The sequence below is a fragment of the Gorilla gorilla genome, chromosome 1, assembly GCF_029281585.2.
Source record: "Gorilla gorilla gorilla isolate KB3781 chromosome 1, NHGRI_mGorGor1-v2.1_pri, whole genome shotgun sequence".
NCBI classification, from domain to species: domain Eukaryota; kingdom Metazoa; phylum Chordata; class Mammalia; order Primates; family Hominidae; genus Gorilla; species Gorilla gorilla.
In genome coordinates this window covers 127,241,852-127,259,597 of record NC_073224.2, presented here as the reverse complement: position 1 = coordinate 127,259,597, position 17,746 = coordinate 127,241,852, and the positions used below count along the sequence as shown (strand labels likewise).

The 17,746-nt window shown below is 35.7% G+C and overlaps 1 protein-coding gene across 6 annotated transcripts in view; it reads left to right on the top strand.

The window, feature by feature from the left end:
- Positions 1-17,746, top strand: part of RAP1A (RAP1A, member of RAS oncogene family) — a 93,666-nt gene that overhangs the window by 6,764 nt on the left and 69,156 nt on the right. For 2 of the 6 annotated variants that reach the window (XM_055354892.1, XM_031012686.2), the window contains exon 1: positions 1,047-1,140. The exons of 3 other annotated variants lie outside the window; for them this stretch is intronic. In XM_055354892.1, the coding sequence (XP_055210867.1) occupies positions 1,106-1,140 (35 nt within the window). In that variant the 5' untranslated portion in view covers positions 1,047-1,105. Of the gene's footprint in view, positions 1-1,040; positions 1,141-17,746 lie in introns of those variants that run through there. One more of the 6 variants, XM_063700600.1, reaches the window with a different exon arrangement.

Here is a 17,746-nt window from a genome sequence, read left to right as displayed (position 1 = left end):
TTTCCTGGTTCAGCTAGCAATTTCAATTCTCTGTTTAATGTCAGAAGTTGTTTTGTAGAATGGCATGTTAATATTTTTTTCTACACTGATTAAAATCATCCTTTGCCACTAAAGTCAAGTATCTGCTAGGACAGAAATGTGCAAATAGACAACATGCGTAAATGTGCATTTTTTAGTGACTGTTGTTAGCTTGACAGTTTTATTTTCAAGATCCTCTTCTCTCCCGACCTAATTAATTATGATGTGTTTATAAGGCAACAGTAATATATTTAGTTAGTTTGCAAAATGAGAATAATTTTTCTGGTTTTTCCATTTTTGCATGTTTTGAGTTTGGATTAATTGGACTTGTATTATTCTCAGTAGACATATATAATAAAATAGTCCATTTAACTGTGATTCTTTCTCTTGGAACATTGGCTGACTTTTAGATAGTGAGCCTTGTGCAGTTTTTCATAAATACAGGTACTACTGAGTTTTGGATGACATTCTTTACACAACCTAAAAGTAAAGGTGAGCATAATAGAAGCTGGAAACAAGCTGCTGGGCATAATAGAAGCTGGTAACAAGTCTGACGTTTTCTTTGCACTAGGAAATGTATTTCTTATGCCAAGTAATATGCCCTTGTTAGGTTCAGGATCTTTTTCAGTGGTTATAACTGCTTAAACATTTTTTTTTCTGTTTAAAGTAATTCATGTTATACTGTGGCAAATTTTGAAAAAAATGTTAAGTGTGAAGAATAAATTGAAAACATCCATGATCCTATCATCCAGAAAAAATTACTACTGATACTTTAATATACATTTTTCCAGTTTATTCCTTGCATGTACGGATTTTTTATTTATTTATTTTTTTTTACGAAACTTAGAATTGTAACTTTATATATACTGTTTTGATCATACTTTTTTTCTTGAATGGGATGTTGGTCTCCTAGTTTGAGACTTTAAAGTTGATTCTTTATAATATTACTGTTTTAAATAACACTGGGACAGACATTTTTTGTACATGTATCTTTGATTGCATCTCTGTTTTTTTTTTTCTTCCTGTAGGATAGATTCCCAGAAGTGGGATAACTGGATCAGAGGGTGATTACCCTGTGTATAAGAGTATGTGTCTCACTGCACCTTCAATGGCATTGAGTAGGTCAGTTTTTACAATCTTTGCCAATGTGATAGATATCTGTTACATTCTTGGGTGGTAATGGCAGAAATCCTCATATTATTAATAATCTGTAAAACCATCATAGTGTATGAAAGAAATTTGCAATTGTCTTCCAAAAAACTTATTGAAATGAGTTTCTTTAAAAATATTTTAGGTGAAAGTAATCTGTGACCAAAAAAAAAATTACTGATTAAAGTTGGAATTTCAGCATTTTTTTTTTTTTTGGAGAGCTAGAATTTTAATGTTCTTTTATTAAAATGACAAACATGAGAAAGCTTGTTTTATAGTATGTAATAAGTATAAATATTATGTAAAACTAAATTATTTCAGATAGATGAGGCGGGTAGTCACATGGTTCTGACTTTGAAAAAACGAAAAAAAATCTGTTAATGTTTAGAGCAGTAGCTCTGGAGTTAGGCAGCCTGGGTTTGTGTCCTTGCTTTGCCACTTACTAAGTACATGATTGGAGGCAACCTGCTAAATATGTGTATGATTTGATTTTTCTGAACCTTGGCTTCCTTATTTTTATAAAAGGAGAATAATATCTACCCCATAGGATTGTTGAGAGGATTAGAATAATGTCTAAGACCACTTGGCACATAGGTATTTAATAAAAACTAGCTATTTTCGTTAAATTTGTTTTTTCTGCCAGTCTCCTCAAGGGCAAGAAATATCTCATTTTTGTGTTTTTGGTTACATGAATAAATACTGAAATGCAAATGGGCTGTGGTGAGCAGTGGCAGCAGGAGGGGAATGGTGGACATTCTTTGTGGTAGGAATGGCATGTGCCAAGATAGAAAGAAAGTTCAGGAGAAGTTGGAGGACAGGTGATTAATTTGACAGAAGCCTAGGCTTTTGTATAGTTAGAAAATATGGAGATAAGGGAGAATTATGGAGATTGGGGCTAGACTTTTAAGCCATTGAATGCTAGGTTGATAAGTGTAGACTTTTTCAGGAGTACAAGCTTTGGTATGTGGAAAATGACTTGATAAAAGCATTCATCGAAAAGCAGATGAATTCGCTTGTAGAGTAAAGAATGAATTGAGGAAGGAAGAGGTTGAAGACAGGGAATCTGGATTAATAGTAACACAGGTAAGGTAAGATCTGAGGGTTTAAAGGAAAACAAGAGGGAGGGTTTTGGAGGAAGTGCTTAGGCTTCATGTTTGTGAAGATCTATACAACCAATCTGGAGATTAAATTCAAAAGAAACAGCCTAGGCTTACATGCAGTTAGGCAGCCTTTGAGAGAAGATGGGACTCAGTACACTTTGGTTGTTACTATTGTTTTTTTAAAAATTGAAGGATAAAACATTCCAAGATTCCTATCATTTCATCAGTAAAAAGCATATATTTATGCTTTTAAAAATATATATGTACAATATCCTGCAGTAATTTTATTTAGTTAGCATTTTGAGTTCTTGGTTAACAGGATATTCTCGCTTTTAGACTTTGTATTTCTGGAGTATTACCTTAAAACTCTTCACTGTAAGGTGAAATTCTTCTGCATGTGGTTTTTGTAGCATTTGTGATTGCTACAGGACTTTAAAAAAACCAGTCGTGTGAGCAGAGGTGATGAGAAGTGAAATACAGACTTCTTGTTTGTTAAGCAGCTTCTAAGTAAAATATAGGAGCAAAAAAATGGGAAATTGTGTGTATGATGTTTAGAAAAACATTACTTTTAGTATTCCTGTTTTCTCTCTCAGCCTTGAATTTTCCTAATTAAAAAAAGAGAGTTTGCAGATGCCATTTTTAGTCATTCTAGTACCTACCTGACTAGAGCTCTACTCATACTTTCCACTTGACTGAATAATATAAAGGAAGTTAGCCAGAGATTGATATTAATAGTATTTCTTTTTGACTGCTAAACTCACATGAACTGTGAATTGTCTGCTCGGTATCTTCCAATGGAGAAAAGAAGCAACCACCAATTTAAAAAAATACAGGCTTGTGATACTTCTAAGGTGTTTGCATTTTTTAAAACAGTGAGTTGTCATACCTTTCTTAATGTTTCTTTTAGTTTCCAAATACTGCCTAAATTCAGAAATAAAGTACTTATTATTTTTATTCAAATCTCTTCCCTTTAAAACTATCCTTGAAAATATTTTTAAATTAATAAGCAAATGTAACTCACAGTGCTTGTAGTGTTGAGGATTGTGTGCGTGTGACTTTTTTTTACAAATACTGTGTTTTTCCTGTGTGAATCTGCAAAAGCCCAGATCTGGTCAACTGAATGAAATTTCATTTGCTAAAGGGATCTCAGATATTCAAAACGATGATTTAATGTCTACAAACTATAAGAGTCTCTTTTAAATAGGTTTGAGGATACTTCTGCCTGTTTGTCCAGCAGAAATCTGAACTACAGTCATTCTCTCCCCATCACTCCTACTCCTTAAACTATAGCTGAGAGAATAGCATAGTCCTTAGTTTGGGCCATTCTGGCCTTGCCACTATGATGGCCTGTTGTCTTACATTTTTAGAAACTTGCTTGCATCTTGACAGAAAAAATAAATTATTAAATTAAGTAGCTAGCAGTTTATGGGATACTGTTATAAGATAGTTCATTTAATTTTTACATGAGGTGACATACGAAGTGTCTGAAATGTGAATAGACTTTTATATGCTTCTATCCTGAAGGATTAAAATAAAACAAAATGAAGTGTACTGGTTGAATAGAATATTATGTACATTTTTCTTTATCAGAAGATATTTTCATACTCCTTTTGAATCAACAATTTTGAATGCTAAATATAAATTCTTGACTAAGAAATCATTCCCTACAGTAATAATAAACAGTTTGGTTAGTCGTCCAACATGTATTTATTGAGTGATTATTGAGTGCTTGATACTATTCTAGGAACCACAGATTTAGCAGTGAATAAGACGTGCTTCCATGGCAATTTTTATACCACTGAAGGGTTGATGATAGTAGAGAGACACAGTAGAAAAACAAGTAAATAAGATAATTTCAGAGGTCCCAAATGCCATGAAGAAACTATAGCAAGATGAAATGATAGAGAATGATGAAAGGGTTTTAAATTGAGTGTTGTGGAAAAGCTCACTGAGATAGTGATATTTAATGTGGCACCCGAATTACAAAATGCCAGACATATAACAGTATATAAGAAGAATGACAGGCAGAGAAAGGGCCCGTTGGTGCAAAGGCCCTAAAGTGGGAAGCAGATCATCATGTTTGAGGAAGAACAAAAAGACCCTTGTCATCACAAGGCTAGGAAAAGCCTGGTAGATGAGGTTGATAGGGAACAGCTCACTGGATATCATTATTTCTCTTTATGGGTAAATGTATGCAACTTGTGAATTTGAAGATGGTGTTACTAATAATACTCATTTAAATCTGTAGGGTAACCAGTAGTTTTTCTAGACATACAGAATCATTAATTCCTGGTCCATAAATTATGTTTTTCCCAGGGATCTGCAGAGATAGGAAGGAATTATGATTAGTATTACAAAAAGTCAAATGAAAATTGTGCATTTACTCTAAATAGACTTATACAGATAAAATATTATGTATCTTTTCTTTGACCAATGATTATATTGACTCAAATCATTATCATACATTGTAGCGATTTGCAGATTGTTAAGGAAATAAAATATTGTACTTATCTCTTCAAGATCCTAGCACTGGGTTTTGTTAGTTTTTAAGTCTTTGGCAATTTGAGAATTTTGATTAGCTTTTACTTATGTGATTAATAAGATGTCATTGCAGTTGGTAGACAAAAATCTTTAAACACGTGAAATCCATGGAACAGAATAGAGTTTTTTTATAGAAAGGTTGGGAGCCATTGATTAATGTCCTATCTGTAATGGACCTACAGGGAGAAGGGAACTCATATGTTTTTGAGTGTAGACCCCTTACATCCTATTTAATTTGCACAGTAAATCTACAAAGTAGATATTGTTATTGTCCAGTTTTTTTACAGGTGATGAAACTCAAAGTAATTATGTAATTTGTGAAAATTTACACAGCTCTAATTATAGAGAATCACGTGGGTAGTAAACTTCCAGAAGAAGGGACTTTTGCAATACAAAGCAGAAAATAGGTGATCAATACATATTTGTATCTTGCTTAAATGTAAACATGAATGAATAAATAAATGACAGGAGACTGCCTCTGTCCCTATACTGTTTTCAGTGAGTCACCATTTTTCTCCTAAATGAGTCTAGAAAATTTCTTCAGAAATAAAGTGACTTAACCTGTCTTTTTTTTCATAAATCATACGGTAAAAATCCTGAGGAGAGAAATAAAGACCAAACACTTACAAAGTATAATTTTCTCTTGGGCTTTGTTAACTGAGTAATTTGTAGAGTTTTCGGCTTTAAAAAAAAAAAAGTCTGCTTTGCACCATAGTGTTCATTATCAATAACATCTTTTGGTTCTGTTTATATCTTAATTTTTTTTGTAACCATTTAAGAATTTAGTATTCTGAAATGAGGTGATGGAATTACAGTAGTCCAAATGTTTATGTAGCCAATGTTAGTTGTCTACCTAATATCTATCACAGTCTGTGGGGAGTGGGGCAGGGTTGGTGGCATGTGTTTGTTTCTGTCTTCTATTAGAATATCAAAGTGTGTGATTTGTTGCTCAGAAATATGAACTGATAATTCTGGGTCATTTAATGATTAGTAGGATAAATGAGGGCTTTTTTTTTTTTTTTAAACTAATTCCTACACCCAGGCAGAATAGGAGTATGAAATCTCTAAACCCTGTGTTTATAAAGTTTCTAATCCTTCAAATTAATTAATATCTTAATACATTTTAAGTTTAGTATTCTTTTAAATGAATATCATAGGAATGGATACCTAGAGGATGAAAGTAAATATAAGTAATTGAGAAATTGAAAGAAATCAGAGTAAGGTTGAGAAAGGAACGTAATTATGATACAGAATTTACCATAGGGGAATAACACATGGAAGTTGACGTGCTAGACTGTGGAAAAGGAATTTATTTTCTCAAAAAAGAGAAATGAAATTGATGGAATGAGGGCTAGGAGGAGGTAAATTATGGTTGAAGGAGTAGAATACTTTGGATTAGATATTGGAGCCTACGGCCCGGTGTGGTGGCTCATGCCTGTAATCCCAGCACTTTGGGAGGTCGAGGCGGGCGGATCACCTGAGGTCGGGAGTTTGAGATCACCCTGACCAACATGGAGAAACCCCGTCTCCACTAAAAAAAAAAATACAAAAAAACTAGCTGGGCGCGGTGGTGCATGCCTGTAATCCCAGCTACTGAGGAGGCTGAGGCAGGAGAATCCCTTGAACCTGGGAGGCAGAGGTTGTGGTGAGCCAGGATGGTGCCATTGTACTCCAGCCTGGGCAACAAGAGCAAAACTTGGTCTCAAAAAAAAAAAAAAAAAAAAGATACTGCAACCTGCAGGGACCTTCAGAGAGAATATGATTAATCTGTCACCATTTGTGGCAGTATAATTACTACTTCATGAGGTATGGTGTCTTGTTGGTTTGAGTTGGAAGGACAATAAACCTAGATTGAATGAAAAGAGTTGTTGTGAAGAAGTAACATATTTTAAAATTTGTTTCTGGTTGTCTGAGACTTGGTATGACAGGTCTATAAAAGATAACTTTATATGATATTTTGGTTCTTGGTATCCTCAAAGTGTTGGTTTTTAATTTTTCCTGGTGGATTTCTGTATGTCAGCTTTAGACTGCCCTACTGTTGCATCCTGCTGTTCTCCGTTCTAATCATACAGTTGATTTGGTAATGACATACATAACCCCTGGCATGAAGTTTTTATGCTTCAGAAAATTGTTTGGCATATAAAGTGCAAGTATCAGTTTGCTCTATAGATGTGTATCTATAAAAACTGGTGTGATTATTTAAGGATATCAGATTAACTTAAGAAAAACTATAGGCAAGTGATTTGGGAGGGAGAATCTTATAATCAGACACACCTTTATTTGCATGTTTAGATTTTCATATATTAGGTTATTTCGGTAGTGTTTCTTTTTCGTTCAATTGGTAAGAAGCCTGGGACTTTAGTATCTTGAAATTGGTCAAATAGTATATACTCTTAAAAAGGTTTCTGTGTCTTTTGAATACTGCGTTTCACACCTAGGACAAACCTCAGTTGTAAAACATCCCTTTGAATTTTAAATTACTGTTTAATAACTTCTGACTAGTATTTCACTCAAGTGTTACAACTTTTACATTGGAATATGATAGCATTATAATTCAAGAACCAACCAAAATCTGCAGTAGAAACCATGGGTTGGAGGGTTTTAGATGATATACTCATCCTAATATTCCCATTAGGCTTCAGACGTGGACTGCTGTCACAACAGAACATACTTGAGATTGTGTCACCACTCAGTGCCATCTGCCTACATGTGTACATAAGCTATATAGTAGACCTTAAATATTGGACATAAAGAATCATTGCTTTGTGGTTTTCTTAGCTGACTCTGCTTAAGTTCTAGTGTTCTGGGCTGAGCCTGTAGTCAATTCTGATCTTTTGCATTTATAACAACACTCCCATAACCACATGTTCAGTGTCCTCTGTGTGTTGGTATACCAAAGATGGACATGTGAAGTTTTTTAATAGTGCAAAGAAATTGGCTATTTAATCAGTAAAATTTAAAGGTGATTTTTAAAAACATTCAAATATTTGAGAGAGTGCCCTTTATATGAAGGACCAACTATCTCTTCCCTTCCTGGTTAATTTTCACAATATAATAAACTGTTTTTTAGTTATATAGGCCAAAGTGTTCTATAGAAAATCAATCATAAAATTGCATTTGTCTGTGCTATTTTTAAAAAGTTCTCTATTGTTACATTGGTAAATGCAGATTACCAGTGTTTACATAGTATGATTTTAGTACTTATTTTTAAAATATATATCTATTCATGTGTAGAGTATAGGCTAAAAGGAAACACCAAAAGACCTAGATTGTTATCTCTGATGTGTGGGTTATAGATATTTTATTATATGTTATATATTATATGTATTATTATATGTCATATAATATTTTATTTCCCTTGTTAAGCCTTTTATGAACTTTACATTTATATATATATATATGTATTTATTTATTTATTTTATTCATTTATTTTTTCGAGATGGAGTCTTACTCTGTTGCCAGGCTGGAGTGCAGTGGTGTGATCTCGGCTCACTGCAACCTCCACCTCCTGGGTTCAAGTGATTCTTCTGCCTCAGCCTCCCGAGTAGCTGGGATTACAGGCACACACCACCATGCCCAGCTAATTTTTGTATTTTTAGTAGAGACGGGGTTTCACCATGTTGGCCAGGATGGTCTCGATCTGCTAACTTCATGATCTACCCGCCTCGGCCTCCCAAAGTGCTAGGGTTACAGGCATGAGCCACCACGCCTGGCCTGTTCATATATTTTATAATCAAACTAAAAGTTCTAAAATCAATTCATTATAGAGTATGAAATTAAATTTAATAAAGCTTTTAAAGATAAAGATTCTTAGGTGATAAAATGAGTTAAAGACTTTACAAATAATAGGATTTCTGAAATGGAATTTTATGTTATGGTAAACATTTTTCCTTTAAAACTAAAACAGATGCAAAATTAAGTTGCCATTTTCTGGGCATGGGGATGGGAGAAATAGGAAAGGTTTTGTACTGTTGTACCTTGCCTTGGAAACCTTTTGATTCTTCTAACGCAGATTTGCTTCAGTTACGTTATATGCTGTTTTAAGGATAAGTGTTTAATTATAGGATTTAAACTTATTTATATAAATGGTATGCAAAATCTTGCTTTGAATATTTGGTCATTTGTATTTGTGGTCAGCAGGCAAAACACTTTGCAAAAGTTTGCATGTAGTGCCTACCAGTTTTTCTCAGTTTTCTCATCTGTCAGTGGAGAAAGAACAATATCTATATCTTGTTTGAGGATTAAATAAGCATGCCCGAGGTACAAGAAGCACTTAAAATTATTGCTGCTGTTGTTACCCCAAAGTTGGGATTGATGTTTCTTTGTTTTCTTTGTGTTTTGTTTTGTTTCTGAAACAGTGTCTCACTCTGTCGCCCAGGGTGGAGTTCAGTGGCTGCAATCTCTGCTCACTGCAACCTCTGCCTGCAGGGTTCAAGCAATTCTCATGCCTCAGCCTCCCAGGTAGCTGGGGTTATAGGCTTGTGCCACCACACCCAGTTAATCTTTTTATTTTTAGTAGAGATGGAGTTTTACCATGTTGACCAGGCTGGTCTTGAACTCCTGACCTCTGACCTCAGGTGATCCCCCCACCTCAGCCTCCCAAAGTGTTGGAATTACAGGTGTGAGCCACTGTGCCTGGCCAGCATTGATGTTTCCATGAAACTGAGGTAAAAGATCCCTAGGGACTGGAACAATATCTTATGCCATGTATCCCCTATTTTGGTCAACCCTGTGTATTCCCCACTAATTAAGTGGGACGGTTAGCTCCTCACTTAGGTAGTTTCATTGTTTATGTATACAATAAATCTTTGGCATTCACGACTTAATAGTTTAGACCTAAAGTATTTAGCATGAAAAATTTATAATCTGGTATAGGCAAAATTTTGAATTCAAGGCTGACGTGCTGAACAAGTCTGTTAACTAGAGAACTGAATATAGCTGACAGTATCCCAGTTTTTATTACCCAACAGTGACGTGACTTTTGTTCTCTACTTAATTTTCATCCTAGAATTAAAAACTGTTTCTTTGTGAATATAGTGCCCGGGGAAAGCCAGTAGTTAATATTGGTTTTTGCAGATTTAGATAAACTCTTGATTTTAGACAACAAACACTATGACAATAAAGTAAGTTTATTTTAGTAGCAATTCAATTCATGAGTGTTGCTTATTTCTTTTCTGTTCTTCACAATGTCTTGCGCCCAGTAGAGATGATGAACAATAAGGTGTGTTTGGTAGTTTGTGAAGAAATGTAAATTTTTTTTTTTTTTTTGGAGACGGAGTTTCGTTCTTGTTGCCCAGGCTGGAGTGCAATGATGTGATCTCGGCTCACTGCAACCTCCACCTCCCAGGTTCAAGGGATTTTCCTGCCTCAGCCTTCTGAGTAGCTGGGATTACAGGCATGCGCCACCACTCCCGGCTAATTTTGTATTTTTAGTTGAGACAGGGTTTCTCCATGTTGGTCAGGCTGAGTCTCCCCACCTCAGGTGATCCACCCGCCTTGGCCTCACATAGTGCTGGGATTACAGGCATGAGCCACTGCTCCCAACCAAGAAATGTAAATCTTTGAATTCATTAAAGGAAAGGGGTGAGTTTACTGGGAATTTCTAGATTTCTAGGCTCTTATATTATTTCTATTACTTCAGTACATAATTTTTTAAATCTCTCAGGCCAATTAAAATATATTTCCTGTCTAGATTTCATATTTCCATGGAGTGGTGTGATGATGTAAGTGTGCTTCATTTAATAAAAGCTACTCCGGTATACCTCATAACCTTGCAGAAATACTGATTTTATGGGTCTGTGATAGGGCTAGGGTGCTGTATTTTACTCCTGTAGGTGATCCTCAGATGATTCTGATGAGATGCTTTTTCAATTTATTTATCTCCATATTTTCATTTTAGTGTTATTTTTAAAAAATGGTTTGTATTATATTTTTAAAGCCATAGGAATAAAGAAGTACATTTTATAGTTAATAATGAAAATTAATGATATATCTTAGCTTTCCATGGTTATGTTTTGTTTTACTTTTTCAATTAGTTAAATGTACATAGATTACTTAAGTAAAACTCAAGTAATACCAAGTTCATTGTAGAAAAAAATAAGAAAGTACCAATTAGACATTATTTCTCAGCCTTTTTAGATATTTTTCTAATTGTCCCCCTCATGAAATTTTAATGCCACAGATATAACTGTATATTTGTTTATGGTATTGTATATATATCTGTGTTTTATGCACTAAAAGAATAAGAATTGTTTTTTTGCCCCTCAAGAGCCAATTTTCACCCCATTGGTGGTGATACTGCTCCTGTTGAGAATGCATGCAATAAGCCAAAAGAAAAATCACCTTTAATTTTACCTTACAACTTGTTAACATTTTGGTGAACATCTTTCTCAGTGATGTTCAATGCATATATGCTTTTTCTTTGATGAAAATGAAATCAGATACATAATACTTCATGCTCCTTTTTTCTTAATATTTTGTGAATTTTCATGATAAATGAGTATCTTTTAACAATATCATCTCTAATGGATAAATACTATAGATGTATAGTAGTATGTGAATTTGCCATCATTTGTTTAAATGATTTGTCTATAGTTTTCAATTTTTTATTATAAAAGTTCTACTATGAATATCATTATAGTTGAGTTTTTCCATGCATCCTTAATTATTTCTGTAGGATAAATTCCAAAAAGTAGAATTACTTCATTCTGTACATTTTAATATTTTTTGGTGTGTATGACTTAGAAAGTGAAAGTCCCTTTCCCCAAGGACAGCCACCATTAAAATGAATCTTTGTCTAGCCTTTTCCTGTATATATCTTAACATAAATAGCTATATATATTATTTATATAAAAACTACATATAAATAATTTTACATAGCTATGTCTGTCTCTTAAAAAAGAAAAATATATTGTTCCTTAACTATAGCAAGTTGCTTTTTTGCCTAACGCATTTTGCCTGAGAGATTTTGGTCATCTCATATCACTATGTATAATTCTACCTCATTCTTGTAAGCTGTATGATACATGGTAATTTGTCCATTCTTCTACGGAAGGATCTTTTCTTTCCCATTTTGTTTTGTTTTTGCGTATGTCTTTGTTTTTTATTTCTGCAGCATAAATTCCCATTTGTAATAGAATTCTGGGTCATTTAAGAATTGAAAGTACTTTATATGTGCAGGTCTTTTTCTTTTTTTTTTTTTTTCTTTTTTGAGACGGAGTCTTGCTTTGTTGCCCAGGCTGGAGTGCAGTGGCGCGATCTCGGCTCACTGCAAGCTCCACCTCCCGGGTTCACGCCATTCTCCTGCCTCAGCCTCCCGAGTAGCTGGGACTACAGGCGCCCACTACCACGCCCGGCTAATTTTTTGTATTTTTAGTAGAGACGGGGTTTCACCATGTTAGCCAGGATGGTCTCGATCTCCTGACCTCGTGATCCGCCCGCCTCGGCCTCCCAAAGTGCTGGGATTACAGGCGTGAGCCACCGCGCCCGGCCTGTGCAGGTCTTTTTCTGTGTTTATTTTTCTTTCTTTCTTTCTTTTCTGTTTTTGTTTTTGAGACAGAATCTTAATCCTACCCCCGGGCTAGGGTGCTGTGGCAGGGTCACAGCTTATCGCACTCAGGTGATTCCCCCACCTTAGCCTCCTGAGTAGCTGGGACTACAGGCGCATGCCAACATGCCTGGCTAACTTTTTGTATTTTTTGTAGAGACAGTGTTTTGCTGTGTTGCCCAGAATGGTCTTGAACTCTTGGGCTCAAGCCATTCACCCACCTTTGCCCCCCAAAGTTCTGGGATTATAGGTGTGAGCCACCGTACCCTGTGTTTTCTATTTTTTTCATTCCTTTATTTGCCTACTCTGGTATTGGACCAGATTTTAATTACTTTTGTATCAGGAAATATAACATGTTCTAATAAGTAGGCAGATAAGTCAGAGTTGAATTTTGGCTAGGTGTTGGTTTTTATCTTTTTTTTTTTTAAGACAAGTATATGTATTTTAAGTAGTCTAGAATAATGCAGATTTTTGAGGACTTTTAGGTCCAGGCAGTAATTCAGAACTCTAAAGGCACATCAAAGTTGCATAATGAACAAACAAGCTATTGAGCTGTGAGCTTTCTGGGAATACTTGGAACCATAACATTTCTGTCAAATATGCCTTTTAATCTTTGGTTTATTGATTGAAGTATTTTGGACTTATACTCTTTCTGCTATCAAGCTTTTATTCTTTTTAAAGGAGATACACTATCTTTTTTACATTTCTGGTAATGTGTTTAGTTTAGGTACATCATACTGTGTTGTTTCTGCTTATTTCTGTAGTTCTCTACGTATGTGTTACCTTCAGAGTTATACATAGATTTTCCTGAGGTTTAGTCTAATATAGCTCAAAATATCAGAATAGATGTTATAGTAGGTAACACTTTTCTGAATTAGAATCTGATGTTTTAAGAATCTAGTGTTTTGGCTGGATTTATGTAGGTTTCTTTATGAGAAAACAGTAAACATTGCAGAAGAATTACACTTTGCTTTTTAAAGTAGAAATGTGTTTAGTTTCTAAAAATGCTAATTTTTTTCTGAGACTATTTTTTCTTTAAATGTAGCCACTCACAGCATTGTTAGAATTTTTAAATGTTGATTCTGATACTATATACTATTAGTAACTAATACATTATGAACTTTTTTTTTTTTCCTTAGGACATACTGTCAGGTGAGATTCTCAAATGGTTTTAGTGTTCTGGAAGAGTTAGTTTACCTTTGTAATGAAAAATCTCTCATGAGAGTACTGCACTCACCGCTAGGATGGAAACTAATCAAATAAATATAAAAAATGGTAGTCAGTACCCAGGCATTTCAGACAGGACTGTTGTCTGACACTAGCCTCCCTTGGAGTTGAGTTGTCACCACAGCTAGGTTAAGCTTATTACAGAGGTTTACGTTGCTTTGGATTGTGGGTCTGCATCTATCAAAGTGAAAAGCCAACTTTTTCCCCTCATGGTAGTGGTATGCTTTTTGCATGGTGTGTTTATGAAAATTAACATCACAATGGTGATTTTGTGTCGAGGTTTACCATTTAACTAGGTTAGAGATTGTATTCTTTGGTGCAAAATTTAACCTAAATGCTTTGTGAATGTACACAAAACTGAGTCCTTTATCTCAGAATCACAGCTGCAAACAAATGACAACCCATGCTTCAGCATTAACTCATTATCACTTAGACCTTTGGCCAAGCCTGTGATTGCTTAGATAAAGCCTTACCCTCCACCTTTGTCTACTTCTTTGTTTTTTGAAGACTGAAGCCATATAAAAACTTCAAATTCATTTAACTGAATAGTCCATGTAAGGAGGATGTTTAACTTATTTTTAGGACAATATTTGATTTTAACTAAATATTATGTGAGACTATTATAAGTGATTATAAAACTATGTGATATTTTGTGTTTTATAAAACTTCAAATGTTTTCATTTTATTATTTCTCATTATTTAAAACATTTTTTCCTCACTAAATATTGTGATAAATTAGTATCAGTAAGAATTTAATTAATAATAGCCATCTGATAGCAGGGATTCTTTAATAGATTTGTTAGAGTATACATCTTCACAGTACATAAAAGTTGAGAGATTTTTATGTTTTGTGTAGTGACTACAAAGTAAGCTGTTTTTCAGGAAAGTATTAAGTAATTTTTACTAGCTCTTTTTTATAATTATTTTCCTATTCAAAGTAATAATAAAGTAATCCTTGAACATCCTTTTAGTTAACACACGATATTTTAATAATTCACTATTTTTGACCAGGCATGGTGGCTCTCGCCTGTAATCCCAGCACTTTGGAAGGCCAAGGTGGGAGGATAGCTTGAGCCCATGAGTTTGAGACCAGCCTGAGCAACATAGTGAGACCCTGTCTCTACAAAAATTAAAACAAAAAATTAGCAGGGTGTGGTGGTGCATACCTATAATCCCAGATACTCAGAAGGCTGAGGTGGGAGGATTGCTTGAGCATGGGAGGTTGAGGCTGCAGTGAGCCATGATTGTGCCACTACACTCCAGCCTAGGTGACAGTGAGACCCTGTCTCAAAAAAAACAAAAAACACCACTATTTTTGTTAAGTAATGTATTTTAAAAGGAATACAGGTAATGCCCTGAAAAGTACAGATCAAGAAAAGAATGCAAATGAGACAAAAATAATGGTTATCAGTTTGCTGTGTATCCTTACAGAAGTTTCCTGTAAAAACATGCATATGTACATATATGCATATATAGAAATAATTAGTTTTCTTTTTACAGTTCCTTTTGTTTTTAAGTCTTCAGGTGTAGCAATGAGACATGAAGACTAGTTCTATATTAGCATGGTAGTAAATAAAAATTCCATTCTTCCGAGATAAGTTTTGTCAAGTTTCTCTCATCTTTCTGCTTGCTCCTCCCTTCACTATTATTCTGTTCTGACCACTCTTCTCCTTGAGAGGAGAGAACGTATAGTGTGGTGGATTGCAACGCTGGCTTGGCTATACATTAGATTTAACTGGGAGCTTTGAGAAATATCCACATTCTGGCTCCACCTTCCAGATTCTTTATTAATTGGTCATAATGATGCAGGGGATGTGGGAGGAGAACGTTCTTTATCTTAGCCTGCATATGGAAGCTTGCCTCAGCTTCAGAGTTCAAATATAGTTTGCGGGAAAGCAATGGTTGAATCCAAGGGGCCATCTTCCTCAATTTCTCTACCTTCTAGAAGGAAGGGGTGTGTGCGTGTGTGTGTGTGTGCGTGCGCGCGCATGCACATAGGTCTTTGTAATCCTTTAAATTCTCTAAGAAATGTACCACCACAGATTTCTAATTTATTCTAGTATTTGTTCATCCATAGTGTTTGTATACTTTAATTCTAAAGAAAAATAATATTTGCATAGTACAGATTAGATAGACAAGAAGATGACTGGTAAGGCAATATAGTATTGTAGTTAACCACACTGATGCTAGAGCCACACTGCCAGAGTTATAATCCTGGCTCCGTAATTTATGTATGTTGAGCTTGGACAAGTTAGTTTTAGCCTTTTTGCCTCATCTATAAAATGGGGACAGTAGGCTGGGCACAGTGGCTCAAACTTATAATCCCAGCACTTTGGGAGGCCAAGGTGGGCGGGTCACCTGAGGTTGGTAGTTTGAGACCAGCCTAACCAACATGAAGAAACCCTGTCTCTACTAAAAATACAACAGTTAGCCGGGTATGGTGGTGCATGCCTGTAATCCCAGCTACTTGGGAGGTTGAGGCAGGAGAATCATTTGAACCCGGGAGGCGGAGGTTGCAGTGAGCCGAGATCAAGCCATTGCACTCCAGCCTGGGCAATAAGAGGGAAACTCCATCTCAAAAAATTAAATTAAATTAAATTAAAATAAAGGGACAATAATCCCCACCCCATAGAAATGTGAGGATTAAAAATACTAGTAGATGTAAAGTGCTCAAAACAGTATTTTATGCATGGTAAATGTACAATAAATAACAGTTAATTAGTTTATTCCTTTCTTGTAGTCTATTTTCTAACATTTTTTACCCCTTTCTTGTTCATTCCTCCTGAAGTTAATGCGTCCTCTGATAAACTAGAGTAGGTGTTAACTTTTTTTTTTTTTTGAGACGGAGTCTCGCTGTCTCCCAGGCTAGAGTTCAGTGGCACTATCTCAGCTCACTGCAAGCTCCGCCTCCTAGGTTCATGCCATTCTCCTGCCTCAGCCTCCTGAGTAGCTGGGACTACAGGCGCCCGCCACCACGCCCGGCTAATTTTTTGTATTTTTAGCAGAGACAGGGTTTCACCATGTTAGCCAGGATGGTTTCGATCTCCTGACCTCGTGATCCGCCCGCCTCGGCCTCCCAAAGTGCTGGGATTACAGGCGTGAGCCACTGCGCCCAGCCTTTTTTTTTTTTTTTTTTTTTGAGACAAAGTCTCGCTGTGTCGCCCAGGCTGGAGTGTAGTGTGATCTTGGCTCACTCCCGGGTTCAGGTGATTCTCCTGCCTCAGCCTCCCGGGTAGCTGGGACTACAGGCGTGTACCACCACACCCAGCTAATTTTTGTTATTATTAGTAGAGATGGGGTTTCACTGTATTGGTCAGGCTGGTCTCAAACTCCTGATCTTGTGATCTGCCCACCTCAGCCTCCCAAAGTGCTGGGATTACAGGCATGAGCCACCGCGCCCGGCCAGCTAATTTTTTTTGTAAGGGGCCAGATAGTAAGTACTTTAGGATTTTGGGGCCATGTGGTCCCTGTTGCAGATATTCAGCTCTGCTGTTATAGGGTGAAAGCAGCCATTTACATAAGCAAATGAGAGTGATTGTGTCTCCTTTATTTATGAACACTGAAGGTGTCCTTAAATATAGAAACAGTCCTTAGTTCACAAGCCACACAAAAACAGACAGCGGCCCAGATTTGGCCTGTGGTTCATAGTGTGCTGGCCCCTGAAGTAGGGTAAACAAACCTGCACATTCTGATAACTATTTTAGACATCTTTTCTTTCTTGGACATGCCTTCATTTTTAAATTTCTCTGTACTTTGGGATACTCTAGAAAGTTAATTTTTTGGCATCAAGTTTAGAACTTTAAAATTCTACTCACAGCTTTGAGCTTAAGCTGTTTATTAGCACTATTTGAAACAGTGAAACTTTGTGAACTCTCTCCTCCTCAAACAATGACATATATAACTGTATTAAGGGTTCTTTGGTTGCAAGCAACAGAACCATCATGGTTCATTGGAGATTTTATTCTTTGGTACAGAATTTAACTTAAATGCCTTGTGGATGTACGTGAAACTGAGTCCTTTATTTCAGAGTCATAGCAGCAAGCAAATGACAACCCGTGCTTATCATCAGCACCGGTATGTAGTAGGTCTTTTCTCAGAGAACTGGGCAGATACCTACAGAACCTATAAGACGATACACACATTCACATACCATACACACACATGC